The following is a 16,091-nucleotide window of genomic DNA, read 5'->3' as shown; positions in this document are numbered from 1 at the left end:
GTCGAAAACCTCCCGGGGCCAAGGGGCGGGGCGGGGCTTGGCGAGTGGCGCCTTACCCCGTGACCCTGTGCGCAGAGGGCGGGGGCGTGCGCCGGCGCAGCCGCTCTGGAGCGCGAGTGATGCCGGCTCTCGTCCTTGTCCTCGTGGCTCTTCCGCGTCCTTTTGTGATGGGAGACCAGGTTTTTGCAGAGAAAGTGCTGATTGGGTAGCGGGCCAGTATCTTCCATCTCTCATTGCGCACTGCAGTGTGCTTGTTTATGTTAAAGTGGGATAAGTCATCGTTATCTAGGGCGCCGTGAATCAGGCTTTCCCAGCACTCAGCGGGGTTTAACCAAAGCGTGTGAGGGTGTGGCGGGGGCGGGGAGAAACACAGCTGTACACGCAATATGTATACGGCAGTTTACTCGGTAACAACACCGGAGAATAGCCTCCACTCCCGTAGGGAAGACTTGAACTCCCCCGGGGGTATTTGAGGTCAACTCCATTACTATGGGCCTGGAGGTAGTAAAGGTAGCTTGAGGAAAGTAAGTTAGCCAGAAGGTATTCAAAGGCTTGTGCGATGGACCAAATGTTACATAATGAAATTTAATGAGTATATGTAACATTGTTTTTAAGATCCCTTCTTTACCAAAAAACAAAAAACAAAACCCCACAATTCAGGATTTCACAGGTAAAGGGCGAAAATTTCTATAATGCAGTCTACACTTGGAAGATTTTGTTGAGTTTTGGGTGTAAGAGTGTAAGTGGGGTATTTGTAAACCAGACTGAGACTGATTAGGATGGTGGTGATGGGGGGGGGAACCATATTGATTCGGCAAACTTTCAACTCAGGTTCTGAATGTCAGGTAATGAAACATGAATTAAGATAATTTTGAGATAAATAGAGCTGCTTAGCTTGGAGCAGTCTGGAGTTCAATGGTAGGTGACATGAAACATAGCATTTGGAAGGCTTACTGGTGGAAGAAGAATGAGATTTATTCTGTATAGACCAAAAGATAGAACTAGGACCAAATTAGTGAAAATTATTTGTAGATGGGTTTCAGCCCCAACACACAGAAGGCTTCTGTTTGGTGGTTTTTTGTTTTTTTAAGAGAATACTATCCCTAGAAAAGGGATAGTATTAAAAAAAAAAAAAAAGCAGAGTTAGGTAGTAGACAAGATTTAGAGGAGGTAAACTAGATGACATACCAAATCTAGAGATTCTTTGAATTATGGCTTGGTAGGAGGTGTGTAATTGAATAGAAAGCATGGTGACTGAATAATTAACATTAAAAGAAACATCTAAACAGCGTAAAAGTAACAAAATGAAAAAATGTTTCAAGTCATGTATTTATAAACACCGAAGTCTTTTGATCCTATTCTGATAGATTTTCTGCAGTTATATAAAATTTTGACTTTTTTTCCCCTTTATCATTGCTTTTACTTTAGTACTTTACATATTTTAATATATTCCTCACCTTTTTCTAACAACTATATAATCCTATTTTAGATTAACATCACAGTAGGCCTAACCATTCCCCCGCAGTTGGAAATTTGGAATGTTTGTGCGTATATATATTTTATTCATATTGTTCTGGTAAGTAGCCCTAGACCAATTATTAGGGTTTTTTTTTCTTCTCCTTTGAATTATACTCTTAAGTGTATTCACCAGAATGGCAATACCAGGTCAGAAGAATATGATTGTTTTGTGACATTATTTCCCAGTTGCCAACTTACATTAATAATTTGCCCAAATTAACTGCCAAGTTTTTAACAGTCAGGAAAAAAAGAAGTCCCCTTATTCCCACCCCAGTCCAGTGTAACCTGAATTATGTGTGTTCATTCCAGTGGTGTGTGGTTTTATATTAGTTTCAATTTTCTGTAAATAGAGTGTAGTTGGAACGGATAGAAAGTATGAAATTTGATTGAGTAGCTAGATTTTAGAAGCATATTCTTTTCTTAAAGATCTCCACTGTCAACAAATATTTAATTCCTATTAAAGGCATTAAGGAAACTCAGCCTAAACCTTTTCTCCCTTAAATCAATAATATATAGTAACTTCCTCTTCAGAGCTGCTAAATATTTAAAGTGAGGACTGATTCTCTCAGAAATAGTGACAACTCTGATAAATATTTTAAAAATATGTATTTAAGTTCCATTACAATGTGTCTCTAGTTCTCATTGTATTGCTTATTTGTTAGGAAACATGTTTGTAATAACTGCTTTATGAAAAAACTGAGATCTCTTTCATACTGGGCAACGACAACTTAGCAGTTGAAGAATTTGTTTTGGAGTACTATGGAAGAGAGCTCCTGCTGACCAGTCTCCTTCAGAGTACATTGTAATAGCCAATTACATTCATCTGTCTTGACTGAGCTACTTTTAGAATCCATACTTAGACTTGTTGAAACAACCTGGAAGATCACTTTTCAGCAAATGTTTAAAATGTCTAGGAGACCAAAAGTGTTTTCACTTTCTATCTGTGAAAATTAGAACAGAGTTACAGCTTACATTATTATTGCCTGTTTTTTCTTCCCTATTTACGTCTAGCGGGGTTTTTTTGAAGTAATTGGCTCTCTCATGATGACTCTGCATTCTTAGTAAACACTTGTTGATCCTTAATCACCATACAGTATTTACAGACAGTCCTTATCTATCAGAAACAACTTATCTATTTTTGTTTAGGTCACATGTGTAACAGTGAGTCTTTTAAGATAAATTTGTATGATTCTGCCTTTTGGAAGTATAGTCTATTCTGATACTCTGACCTTTAAAAAAGCTTTCCTTGTTATATAAATTTTTAAAATAAAACCACAAAATCTTCCAATTCAAAAGTCAGAAACAGTTTACTTCTAGATTTAAAAGCTTGCTATGAAACTTTGAATATAGTAGCTCTTCCCTCCTTGACCCTTTTTGCTTCTTTGAAACATAACGGTTTTGTTCCTAAAGATAAAGCAGTGAATCCCAAGATAGTCGGTATTTTTTTCAGAGTAACACAAACATGTCAGAGCTGACAGCTTTAAAGGCATTAGCCCTGTGTATCCAGAAAGGGCCAATTTTGAACGGAGAATTAATTTAGAAGTGGAAAAGTGTTGAAAAACCTATATCCATAAGAAGACTTCTATAAGCGTGTTTATAGCAGCCTTATTTGTAATAGCCCCAAACTGGAAGCAACCAAAATATCTACCAACGGGACAGTGGATAAACAAATTATAGTATATTCAGAGTGAAATATTGGTTAGCAATAAAAGGGAATGAATTACTGATCCACTGGATGGATCTCAGAGACTTTATGTTGAGTGAAAAAGCTTTGGTTGTAGACATCAGTGGTGGGAGGATAGACTAGAAAGGGACAGGACAATACTTTCTTGGGTGATGCAGTATTTTGCATGTTTTTACATTTTCAGTGGAGGCTACCAGGGTATTTTTGTCACAGCTCAGAGCTAAACACTTAAGATCTGTTTATTTTATTGTATGTAAAATTACCACAATTTTTTTTTAAGGACGTGGAACAAAAGGTGAGTTTTCTCAGTAGGAATATGTAAGAAATTAGTAAGTTCAAACTAGAAAGTTGCATTTATTGATATGTAAATAATAGAGATTATTTCTGAAAGATCAAAGAATTTTCTCTTAGACTGTTTTTGAGAATTTGGGAAAATAGTTACATAGTTCCTATAAGTTATAAAAGTTTTTTCCCTCCTCCTACTTAGACCAACTATATATAAGTCAGTGTAATTAAAGAATTAAAGATTACACTAGCCTTTGTGGAGAACAATTTCAGTCTCATTAAAACGTTTTCTGCCATCTAACTACTTTGCAGTACAAAATTTCTCAAGTCATCAGGTATTTATTGAGTACTTAGTCCAGGAAATGTTCTAGACACCAAAACACTGTTTCGTTCATAATAATGAATGGAAAAAAGGTGTTTTATTGTTTTGTTTTGTTTTTTGAAGATTTTATTTATTTATTAGACAGAGATAGAGACAGCCAGCGAGAGAGGGAACACAGGCAGAAGGAGTGGGAGAGGAAGAAGCAGGCTCATAGCAGAGGAGCCTGATGTGGGGCTCGATCCCACAACGCCGGGATCACGCCCTGAGCCGAAGGCAGACGCTTAACTGCTGTGCCACCCAGGCGCCCCGGAAAAAAGGTTTTTAAATTGATCATTAATTTCATTTTATGGGCCTTTGGTCCTGAATAGTCTGTATTAGATTTTAAGTGGTAATAGTAAAACTATCCCTTGAAAATATTTTACTTTCCTCTTTTTACAATTCAGAAATAGAAATCATTTCTTTGTCTTACCTGACAAGAAAATACATTATTAAATTATCAACCATGTTCCAAACATTATTTTAATAGTATCAGTAGATGCCACCTTTTGAGAAGGCAAAAGTCTGTCCTAATTTCTTAGAATGTAATTCCTCATTGAAATCCATGTGTGTCTATGTGTGCTTTTACAGATGTTTTTATCGTAGTATTTGTTTATATATTTTGATCAGGAGTGATAGGTAGCCTGTCTTTATAAAGTTTGAATCTGCCCTGTCTTAAACTGAATTCTGTTTCTCTGAGGAGATATTTTATTTTAACAGTGTCTAAACTTTCAAAAAATTTATGTTAAAATTGCTTGTTACTCGGGTTGCTTTGAAATGTTCTTTTCTGTGTAGATTTTGTTTCTCTGATGGTACCAGTTCTTTGACTGTACCTTCTTAGTCTGCTGTTTATCTTAGTAGTGGGAAGTGGAATATTACAAAACGCAGTTAGAGCCCTGTTTGGTAATTTAGTACTAGTGTGGTCCGATTTTTTTTTTTTTTTAACTTAGGAACAGGTGTTTAAAAAAAATTGGAAACAGGAAAACTTCACTGGTGGAGGAAGAAGGTCTTCCTGAAGTGAAAAATTTGAAATAAAGGAAGAAATTTAAGGAAGTTTAAGCCTTTTACATTCAAATGAGTAAGCAAAATGTTGCCTGAGTACCTTTTTAGTGGATTGAATGTTGAGGTCAGCCAGTTCCATGTACTTGACTTAATTGTAGCCAAAAATACCTACACCCCCGCCCCTCCAGCCCGTGATCTGTCACAATGTTATCTTCTACTCCTGGCTTGTCTACTTCATTGTTTTTCATAGACGCACGGTCTTGCCCTAAATGAAACAGAGCTCTCCCGGAGGAAGTCACTTCCCCTGCCTGTAGCTCTCTCAGTGGTATCTTTTCTTCCACTATCTTTCCTTGTCTTTCTGGGATGAGGGGACGGAGAGAGTTGGCATCTTTTTGGCTCTTCAGAGCAACTTCCACACTGGACTGTTTCACAGTTTCAAATCCCTAATGTTTTGCTGCTAACTATTGACCTTTAGTCTCCCCTTTATATTCTTTAAGGTTGTTAACACCTCATGTTTTCCCCTTTCTTTTGCAACGCTACACTGGTCTTTTCCTGCTTAAAATTGCTCTTTTTATGTTCTGTTCTGTTTTGTTTTGTTTTGTTTTTAAATTAGAGACTAGTATCTCCATCCATCCAGGTAGTGAAACCAGAAGTCTGGGAATCATGAAGGAGCCTCGCTTCCTCCATATTTGATCACTCACCCAATCCTACTGATTTTACTTCCTGAGTTAGTGGTTAAGTTTCAAGGCAAGTGAAGATTGATCACAGACGTACTCTATGTTCCCAGTGAAAGCATTGGACTATCTCCACAAAAAATGTGTGCACGCATACACTGATCAGGCAGTTTTAGGGGATCCGTTTGTCCACTTTAATGGCCACTGCCTTAATTTAAGTTTGCATGATTTTTTTTCAGGTTTATTTCAGTAGATTTCTAACAGATTGTCTTGTCCTCACACTACCAGCCCTCTCTGCTCCTACCTCTGTCTCTCTACCAGTCCATTTACCATCTGATACCATAATTCCATCTGATTTCATAAATGAATAGCTTTCCATTTACATTAATATTCAGATATATCAATGTTCCCTTTTATGTACAGAGTAGATTATTACCTACCTGTTGATTTTTTTTTTTAAGATTTTATTTATTCATTTGACACAGAATGAGAGAGAAAGCACAAGCAGGGGGAGGTGCAGTCAGAGGGAGAAGGAAAGGGAGAAGCAGGCTCCCCATAGGGCTGGGAGCCTGATATGAGGCTTGATCCCAGGACCTGGGATCATGACCTAAGCCGAAGGCAGACACTTAACCGACTGAGCCACCCAGGCTCCCCTGCTTTTGATTTTTATCATCTGGCACCTCATCACCTCTATAGTCCCCCTCCTATTTCATCATCTTCCAGCAATATTTTGGCACTTACTTTTCATGCACCTCATATCTCTGTGCCTTTGCCTCTGCTGTTTCTTCTGTGTGAAATGTAGCCCCTCCTCCTCTAAGCCTGTGGACTCCTGTACTCTTACTCATCTTTCAGAAACCTGGTTAGGTGCCAGATCCTCTCTGTAAAGTCTGCTCATCCCTGCAGAGTTAATCATGTCTTCTGTATTGCTTATTTGTAATTGCACATACTATATAGTACTGTAATCCTTTTTGTACATCTGTATCCCATACTAGATGAAAAGCTTCTTTGGGATAGGGATTGTGTCTTGTAATTTTTGTATCTTCACCTGTCATATCACCTAATCTGTCTGTGAGGTAGTATATTTCTTGAGGGTGCTTAACGTTTTTTTCTTAAATATCTTAAATAGAATTTTGTCTTTTAACTTAAACTGTTACCATTCATAAGCCTTGAACAAAGGCAAACAAGTGCATACCTAATGGGAGTTACCAGTTTAATGGAGTACAGACTCAATTCAGTTAAAAGTCATTGAAGTCTTGGCTTATAGAAGTCTCTGTCAGAGGGTAGGAGTGAGTGAGGAGACTGATATTTCCGTAACTGTAGTTTCAGGGAAACTACATTAGTAGCTTTCTTTTGCATAGTGCCCGGTAGTTTTTACAGAGGGATTTCCAACTTCATTCATTCATTCCTCCCAACGGTTCTTTGAAGTTGGAAGTTTCTTTACATGTACTCTTCCTTGTGCCTTGAAAGTTTTTTACTTGTCTTTGAGCCCCCAGCTTTTCCTTTAGGTCTTGGCTTAAAGACCTTTTTTCCCTTCCTTTCTCCCTTACCTAAAGTTGAAGTCAGCCTACTGCTTTGCCTGTAGGATAGTCTCTTTCTTTCTTATATCATCCTGTTTGTTTCCTTCATAGCTCTTATTATAGTCTAAAAGTATCTTGCTTATTTATTTGTTTACTTGTTTGTGGTTATCTCCCCCTCTAAAATGTGCACCCTATGAGAGCAGGGACCTTTTTCATCAGCCTGGATCCCCAGCACCTAATGCAATATTTGGGATGTGGTGTGTACTTGCATTGTTGAACAAATGAATGAATGATGTTGTTCCGTTTTATAGACAAAAGAAACCTGATTCCGAGTATATGAAAAATCTGGATTTATACAACAGATAAACTGTGAATTCGTTATGTATTGAAATCCTGCTCTTGTGCCAGGCACTGTACTGAGCACTGGATACATAGAGACAAATAAGAAAGCTGCTACACTTGTATTAGCACATTGTCTCCAAGTCATGTGTACTTTATTATATAGTAAAAAACTAAAAAGGAATTATTTAAGAATAGCAAAGAGATCATATTTCTTAATCCAGTAATATCTAGTAAGTACTTAAATTGGTGAGAGAACTCAGAAAGAGAGGATTGTACAAGAGCAGACTTTATAAAGTGATGGAAATAACCTGTATTTTGCTTTAGGTGGTGTTTATAGATCTATATAGTTGTAAAAATTCATCAAATTTAGCACTTAAAGCTCAACAGGCTACACTATAAATTATGACTCAATATAAAATCAGATAAATTGAAACAAGCATTATTTAGGCACTGAGGATACAGTGGTGACCTAAACAAATAAGGTGTCTGCTTTTGTAGATCTTACATTCTGATTGGGGACATGATGGATGTAGCCATTAAAATTCATGTTTCCAAATGATGCTAAGAAATTGGGAAATGTTCCTGATATAAAGTGAAAAAAGTAAGATATGGACTGTATATACAACATGGTCTCAGTTTTAGTTTTTAAGTATTTAAAACATATATTTACAGAACAAAAAAAGTGTGAAATGTTATCAACTCTTGACCGATAGGATTAAAAGTTATTTTTTATACTTTTCTAAATTTTGTAAAATAAATGCTATTTTTGATAATCCTGAAAATAAAAATAAAAAATAAAGTGTACAAAATATACATTATACTCAACAGTTAGGAGGTAATAGTTTTCCCCTCAGAATATCTAAAATATCTGCAGTAGCTCAACATATATCAAGCAGGTTCATAGGAAATAGCTATTTTTAAATTTTTTTAATTTCTTGTTTGATTTTTCTGTATTTCATATTTGTTTGCTAAAAGTCAACCTTAATAAATATATTTAAATTGATTTAATTAAGCTTCATAGGCTGTATTATTTTTCTTTATAAAGCTTTTCTGTAGTTAAATTGAAGTTTATCAAAAACTTACTTCGAAAAGTAGATTGCACTCAGACTGTTGTATTAATTATTACTTTGTTGTAGGAGATAAGAGTGCTTTTTATTACCATATTACCACAGAGTAATGTTTTACTGAGGAGTTATGTCAAGAGAACAGCATTTTTTGAAGTAGATTTTTAAAAGTATTGATGCCTTTTATTCTCTGACATTTGTGGGCTAGGACAGGAAATGCTAAACTTAGGAATCTAAGTCAAGGTTTTCATCTTTAAATTCCTATTTATTTACTTTTTGACTTTGAGCGATTTAACCTCGCATGACTTTTTAAGTTTGCAATATACAGAATAATACCCAAAGTTACTCTACATTTAATAAACATTTACTGAATAGCTACTACTTCAGAATATCTTACTGGGTGTTGGGGTCAATAGTAATGTCAGACATTCATTGCCAAGATCTAGAAGATAAGTGTAAAATAATTACAGTACTATGTGGTGAGTGAGAAGGGGACTGACATTAATGCTCTGCATTCAATCGTTTAAATCATTCATAAAACACCTGTGAGGTATCTACTTTGTGCCAGGGAGAGTGGTAGGGACATATGAGTCAGCTTTATAAGCAGATGACAGTGGTGTGATAGAAGAAACATGAAGAAAAAGGGCTTGGAAGTACAGGAGGAAGTGATTGATTTTGCTTTGTGAAATCAAGGAAGACATTTGGAGAAGGTGGTATTTGACCCTAATCTTAAGGGGTCTACACACATTTGTCCAGTAGACTAGAGGTAGAAAGACAGAAGGAGTTCCTTATGCAAAGAACACAGGAGGGCAGCTACCAGGGAATAGCTTTGGGTGGCTTCAAGGATGTAAGAGATGGGAGCTGAAGCTGTCAAAGCAGCCATGCCAAGCTGTAGAGCTTTACTTTATTAAATCAATGATCTATAGCAGTGCCATCCGAAAAACATGATGGAAATGTTCTCTGGGCTGTCAGCTCTAGTAGCCGCTAGTACCATGTCACTGTTGATCTGGTGATACGGAACTAGTTTGTCTTAGAAACTGAATTTTGAATTTTACTTAATTTAAATTTAAAGTTAATAGCTGTATGTGTGTATTAATCATGCTTTTTATTTTCTATATTTATGATGCTTTGACATCTTGGGGGCCAAGAAGAACCTACCCCTTCCCAGGAGTAGCTAATTCCTAGAGAGAGTAAACCACCTGCCTGTAACCACACTTTTCATATGCAGACCACTTTTATCTCCTTTATCTCACTCTCACTGACCACGCCAGTATTTCTCCTGCGCTAATCACCCAGGGCTAAGTAGTAGACAACTAGGGACTACCCCAGTAGCCCAGAGCCCACGGAAATTATTCCTCCACCTTTTCCATGGAAACCACAGTAAAGATTTGTGCCGGTGCTTTCCTTTTGGCTTCCTCCTGACCAAATCTGGTACTTCCATATGTGGCCCTGTGTGGCACGGCGTACCCCCTCTTGGGAATTACAAACAATAAACTTTTCTTTCAAGGCAATTGTCTCCTTGTCTGTCATCTTACCATACCTGGTTAAAATAAAATCCCAGGTACAAATCAAAGCAGTGTGGCTAGTGGCTACCCTTTTCAACAACAACTGATCTATAGATGGACCCCTTCTCCCCAGAAACAGTTCTTTTCATTTCCAGAACTTTAATTCATTCAGAGAATCTATATGGGGTGTCTCCACTTTGGTTATGAGAGTAGAACAGCCAACATAACAAGCAAGGTTCTTGTCCTTACAGGGCTTCATTCTGGCAACTAAAAGATTATATCCCCAAAGATTTCAACTATATACTGTTAGCTATAGAGATGTTACTTCAGCAAGTTGAGTTGGCAATATTCTTTCAAGGGAGTTGCTACCAATCTCCATAATCTATTAGTAAAAGTTATTTTATTATATATCTTCTCTGTGCCAGGCACTGTTCCACGTTCTATACATATAATGTATAAAGAGGTCGTCTCATTTAGAGCTCATAACAAACCTTTGGCATGGTGTTGTATCAAAAGTAGTTTCATTTTGGAAGAATTTGTCAAGCCAGTCTTTTCTTTTAATACTTGAATAGTAAGAACAATTATGTCTGGGAGTAGTTTTACCAAAAGAAGAACAGATACAATTTAAATGTATTGGATTTGATTCATGGTGATTGAGAACAGGTTTTGGATTTATTGTCCTGTGCTAAACCTGCTTATTAAGCTGTAGTTTACCCACATGAAAAATGGGAATAATAATGATACTACTAAATACAGCTGTTTAAACTAACACAGCTTAACAGAGTTAAATAAGATAATACACTTGTGCTCTTAGAATAGTCTTAACAGTCATTAGCATGCCTTGGCACATAATCTTTAGTTTTTCTCTTTTTCTTGACTAAGTTATTTCTACATAGTGCTTAACAAGATACCAGGTAAGCACTCAGTGAAGATTGTCAAAGGATAACGTTTTAAGAACAGAAAGGATTCTCTGCAGAGGCTTGGCACTAAGCAACATGTGATGAACGCATGCTGAAATGTTTATCTTGGTTTCCTTATGTGTCTGTCTTCATAGACATAGGGACAATTTTATTTATTCACTTATATTCCCTAAACCCCCCAAGACAGTACTTTGTAGTCCTGAAGGCATTTAATGAACACTTAGGGAATAAAATGTATCTAATAATGAGAACACTCAGTGTATGATAACTTTAGTTCTTTAAAATAGTGGTTTTTAGACATTTCTTAAGTAATCACTATGTCTTCCCAAAAATGTAAGCATTGAAGACATGTTCTGCCTGAAATCCTAAATCAAGAGTAAAATATTCATTTTTGGGTATTCTGTTGTATGATTTTAGACATGAAGGAAATGTTTTCTAAACATATATGACTTTCGTTTGTAATTATGGTGATGATTATTCCTGAAAAACAACCAAAGATAAACGCAAATATACTTAGTATGAGGATAGTGAAATAGGATATTTGACACAGGATCTATTTTTCAAAGTTTTGTGTTCCACTTTTACAGGTCTTAAGTTAGCCCACAGATAAAACAAGGTGGTCTCAGGTAGAGGTGGCTTGATTCTGCTATTTATATGTAGTGTTAGAGATAAGTTAGTTTCAAGATGAACAAGAGAAGTAAAGAATAGGTAAAGAGTAAGCTCACGAACGACCCGCGCTGTTTGAGCTCTGTTAACGAGAGGGCCGCACGCTGTTAAATCTGTCCATGTTCAGTTTCAGAATGGCTTCGGTTACTGCCTTTCCTCGGTGTACTTGCACTACTTGGCTACCTTGCAATTCGTCCATTCCTCCCGAAGAAAAAACAACAGAAGGATAGCTTGATTAATCTTAAAATACAAAAGGAAAATCCCAAAGTGGTGAATGAAATAAACATTGAAGATCTGTGTCTCACTAAAGCAGCTTACTGTATGTTGGCGTTCTAAGACGGTAAGATGTGCGCTCACACATACTCTAAAACCGTGCAAAGTTGCTCTGCTTCTGAAATCATCAGTTTCGAGGTTCTGGGAGATGAACGATTTTTCCACAGTGTTCAGTACTGAGCATCTATATTCCTAAGTTAAAGTTTGCGTTTTATGATGGATATTGCCTTACATTAAAAAAGTTATGGCCTCAAGGAAGGATAGAAATCTGATGCTTCAAAGCTCATGTCTGCCACTGATAGTTTGACTTTGGTTGGGCAGGCTACTTAATCTTTAGTCTCTGATGTTCAGGGTTTTTTTTTTCCTGATAATATGTCAACATCATAGACATTTTTTAGGACTTAGTGAGATGCTGTATGTACAGTACCTTATATAGAGATGAGCTAATAAATGGCACCTATAATTATGGATGACTTTTAATGTGGAAATAATGAGGAGTATGGAGTGATAAGTATTATAAGTAGCTGGTGAGATTTGTTTTCTTCTAGTCTGTGATCATAGGTTATTTGAAGTTTTAAGTACAGTAGTGTTCATCACAATGTTTTTTGTAATAGCAAGGTTTTGGAAATCTAGGTATCTGATAATGGGAATGATTAAAGGTATGGTATAATACAAATTATGGGATATTAGGAAGCTATTACAAATCATATTTTTAAAGACTATTTTAATGACGAGAGCGTGATGTAATTAATAGGAAAAGCATAGTACAGTATGATCCCAGTTTTGTTTTCTAAAAAAGGAATACATATAGTAAATGCAGAGGAAAAAATATATCAAAATCTTGGTATTGTAACTTATGAGTGAATTTTTTTAAGATGCATTTTTAAATTTTTTTCAAAAATTTTATAGTATGTATGAGTTTTATAATTAGCATGAAATGTATTTTGAATTTAAATTGCAATTGACCCTTGAACAACATGGAGGTTGGGGCAACCACCCCCTGCAGAGTCAAATCTGGGTATAATTTTTGACTCCCCCAAAACTTAATAGCCTACTGTTGACTAGAAACCCTACTGATGACATAAACAGTCATTAACACATACTTTGTATGTTAGATATATTACGTACTTTATTCTTACAATGAAGCAAGCTAGAGAAAAAATGTTAGAAAACCATAAGGAAGAAAAAATTCGTTTACAGTACTGTACTGTGTATATTGAAAAAAAAATCCATAGTAAAGTGGAGCCACACAGTTCACACCTGTGTTCAAGGGTCAACTGTACATTCTTTTCAAATTTAAATAAATGAAGAGGTGAGCTCTAATTTGGAGTTCCACAGAGAACAAGAGCTTATTCTGATCCCCCTTTAAACCTGTTTGATTGACTCTTGGAATAATTCAAAGCTTTTTATTTAAGAATCTATATCAAGTAATACATTATGTAAAATTGTTAGATTTGCTGTGATAGTGGAAAGTAGTTTGGTTAAATATAGAATATACATTACTCAGGAAAGCTGTTTGATGATTTTTTTTCACAGTTATATACTTTATAAGAGTATTTCACAAATATTCCTACTTATTAAATCATTTTTAAAGTAACATTTGTAATTCTTTTTCTTTCTAGTTTCCTGCCTGTGATGGTTCACATAATAAACACAATGAATTGACAGGAGATAATGTGGGTCCACTAATACTGAAGAAGAAAGAAGTATAATAGTAATGAATTAGGATTGAATTTAGTTGTGTGCTGTAAAATCTTATAACAATATTTTTTCATTCTTTGTGTATAGAAGATCTTTATGGTGGTCTTAATTATTGCTACTGGTTGAGTATTTCTGCCAATTTATTTTCTTGCTACACTACTGTTTATATTTGATACTTTGGATATTCAAACAATCATTTGTATAGAAATTAAATTGTACAACCCTTTCATTCTTACTTCAAAGACTTAGTGTATCTTCCTAAATAAAACCAACACTCTTGGTTTTAACTAACTGATAAAATTCTGTTTTTGGCAGTGGGTCCAAAGCTCTTCCTTTGAATATCAATATTTTCTATTGAATCTACACTTAAAGTTTTTTTCCCTACATACACTATTAAATATGTTCTTTTTCAGTCCCCTTCTGTTTTGCTCATTTGAAGTGATTTTTCCTCTTGGCCTTCCACACTTCGTTCTTTTCAGATCAATAAGAAAAATATTGCTCTCAAGAATTACTTGAGTTTTTAAAGAGATAAATGCTTTGCTTTATAAAGACTGTGTCTAATAAGTGTGACTGTCCCAATTTCAGAAAAGACATGAACTGGATATAGAAAGTTCCAAAAAGGAACAGTTATTTACACTATAAAAAATTTGTTTACTTTACAAAAGGCTTGTTTGTGTTTGTTTAGGTGTGTGTTTTATAAAAGAATCTTTGAACTGTGACTCAGTTGACAGGGTGGGATGGGGTGGCAAGGGTACTTATACTAAACTCTGGAGCTGCTGCAATTTGAAGGCTAATTAGAAATAAACATAAAATATATCTGAATTCATATTAAAATGATAAATCAGTGTTCAAAATTGTATACATTTTTCTCTTTATAACAATGTAAGCCAATAAAACATAAAATACAAAAATGTTGCAAAATAAACTTACTGGAGAACCTTTAAAACTTTTGTAAATTTTTAGCCTAAGTCTATTTGGTTTTATTGTATATTATTGTTCTTATATTAATAGCTATCCTTAAGTCTGTTAAAGGTACAATCCTGTCAGTTTACTGTGTCTTTTTTATATGAAAAGAAGGTATGGGAGGCAGACATATTTAATTCTCCCAATAATAATTAAAGCTAATAGCAAGTGTATATACGAGACCCTGCACTAAGTCCAGTACCTATATTTGTAATTTATTACATGTAATGTCAATAGGTTCTATTGTGTGATCTTTGATCTTGACTCTTGTGACCAACAGCAGGAATTTTAAAGTTAGAGTTAGAAATGTAGTTGTGATTTTGAGAAGTTTTACAAGTTGTATGTACAAAATAGTTAATCTTTCCTCATGTGCGAAGAGGGAGAAATAATACCACCACTGTCACTATGGCTCTGGGTGTTCTTTCCTACAACCTTCTCTTCGACGCTCTTAAGAGGCTTCACTGTCGGATGAAGCAATTATTTTTCCATTGTTGATCACAAGACTTTGGGGAAAATCTTCCTTACCAAAAGTTTGAATATCCATGGTCTGTGGTCATGAAATGCTTTTCTTTAAAATTATTTACTGCAGCACAACATGTATATTCTAGTGGTTCCCATATTTAAATTTCCCAAGAGAAGGTAAAATTTTCTAAAAATATGGAGACTAAAATGGAATTATCAACTTTAAATTTTGTCAACTAAACATATAAAGAATTGAAAACTAATTATCTCATAAAAGATAACTTTAATACCCCAAAAGTATAAGGGCTATACTCTCAGAATAGTTTTTGTTCCCCACATTTTCAATTTTTAAAATATGTTAAAGAGCTGTGTCCAAATATTTTCCTACCTGTGCAGATTTTTCAGAAGCCTGGGGCTGGTAGCAAGCTGTTATTTTAATGACTCCCTTTACATAAGCATTATTACCAGTTGCTGTCACTTCCTCTTGTAAATTCACAGAATTCTACCATGTCTGCTTTAAAAAATGGGTATCTAATAACTGCTTCTGAATTGTTACAACAGAAGATAATAGCTCTTGAAATACATATCTTGGGTTTCTAGAACCTTTAAGAAACAACTCTGTCACTGTCATGTGATTGTTTTGAGGCCTGCTTCTCCTTACCCAGGGAACTGCTCATTGCTTTACTCAGCAAATGGGCACTACCATTGCATAAATATCAGCTATCCAAAACTGTTGAGCAGGCTTGAGGTATTAATGACTCATTCGTATGGGTAATTAAGCAAGTTGTATTATGAAAACACCTTACATTTCAGCTTTGAGTTCAATGCCTCATATGATGATTCATTGAATTGCTTTTGTATTTTGTAACCTAATTTGTTAATAAGTTTATGGGAAGCTACTTAAGCCAGTTGCTGATCATAGAGTTCTACCTTCCTTATTGTGATTCCTATAGTTTTCCAATGGAAACATGCTGTCAGACCCTCCTGCAAAGAGTGTTTTAAAACTCTACTGTTCAATAGGGTTCTTAAATTATGGTGGTGGTTTTATTAACTAACTGCCAGAAACATCTAAGAATTGAGTGCCTCAGGTCCCCATCTTCAGAATCTGCTTATTTTTACTTCACAACTAATTCTGATAAATTTGGTTATCTGGTTTC

General features: G+C 35.5%; 1 protein-coding gene across 1 annotated transcript; it reads left to right on the top strand.

The window, feature by feature from the left end:
* Positions 1-550: 550 nt before the first annotated feature.
* On the top strand, positions 551-14,168 carry CISD2 (CDGSH iron sulfur domain 2). Its single transcript, XM_034671442.1, is given in 4 exon segments — positions 551-670; positions 11,663-11,855; positions 11,857-11,875; positions 13,431-14,168. Coding segments are annotated over 4 exon segments (384 nt in total). The 5' UTR covers positions 551-588; the 3' UTR covers positions 13,521-14,168.
* The last annotated feature ends 1,923 nt before the right edge of the window (positions 14,169-16,091 follow it).

Source organism: Ailuropoda melanoleuca, chromosome 11 (assembly GCF_002007445.2).
Source record: "Ailuropoda melanoleuca isolate Jingjing chromosome 11, ASM200744v2, whole genome shotgun sequence".
NCBI lineage: Eukaryota > Metazoa > Chordata > Mammalia > Carnivora > Ursidae > Ailuropoda > Ailuropoda melanoleuca.
This window is presented reverse-complemented; position numbering and strand designations above follow the sequence as displayed.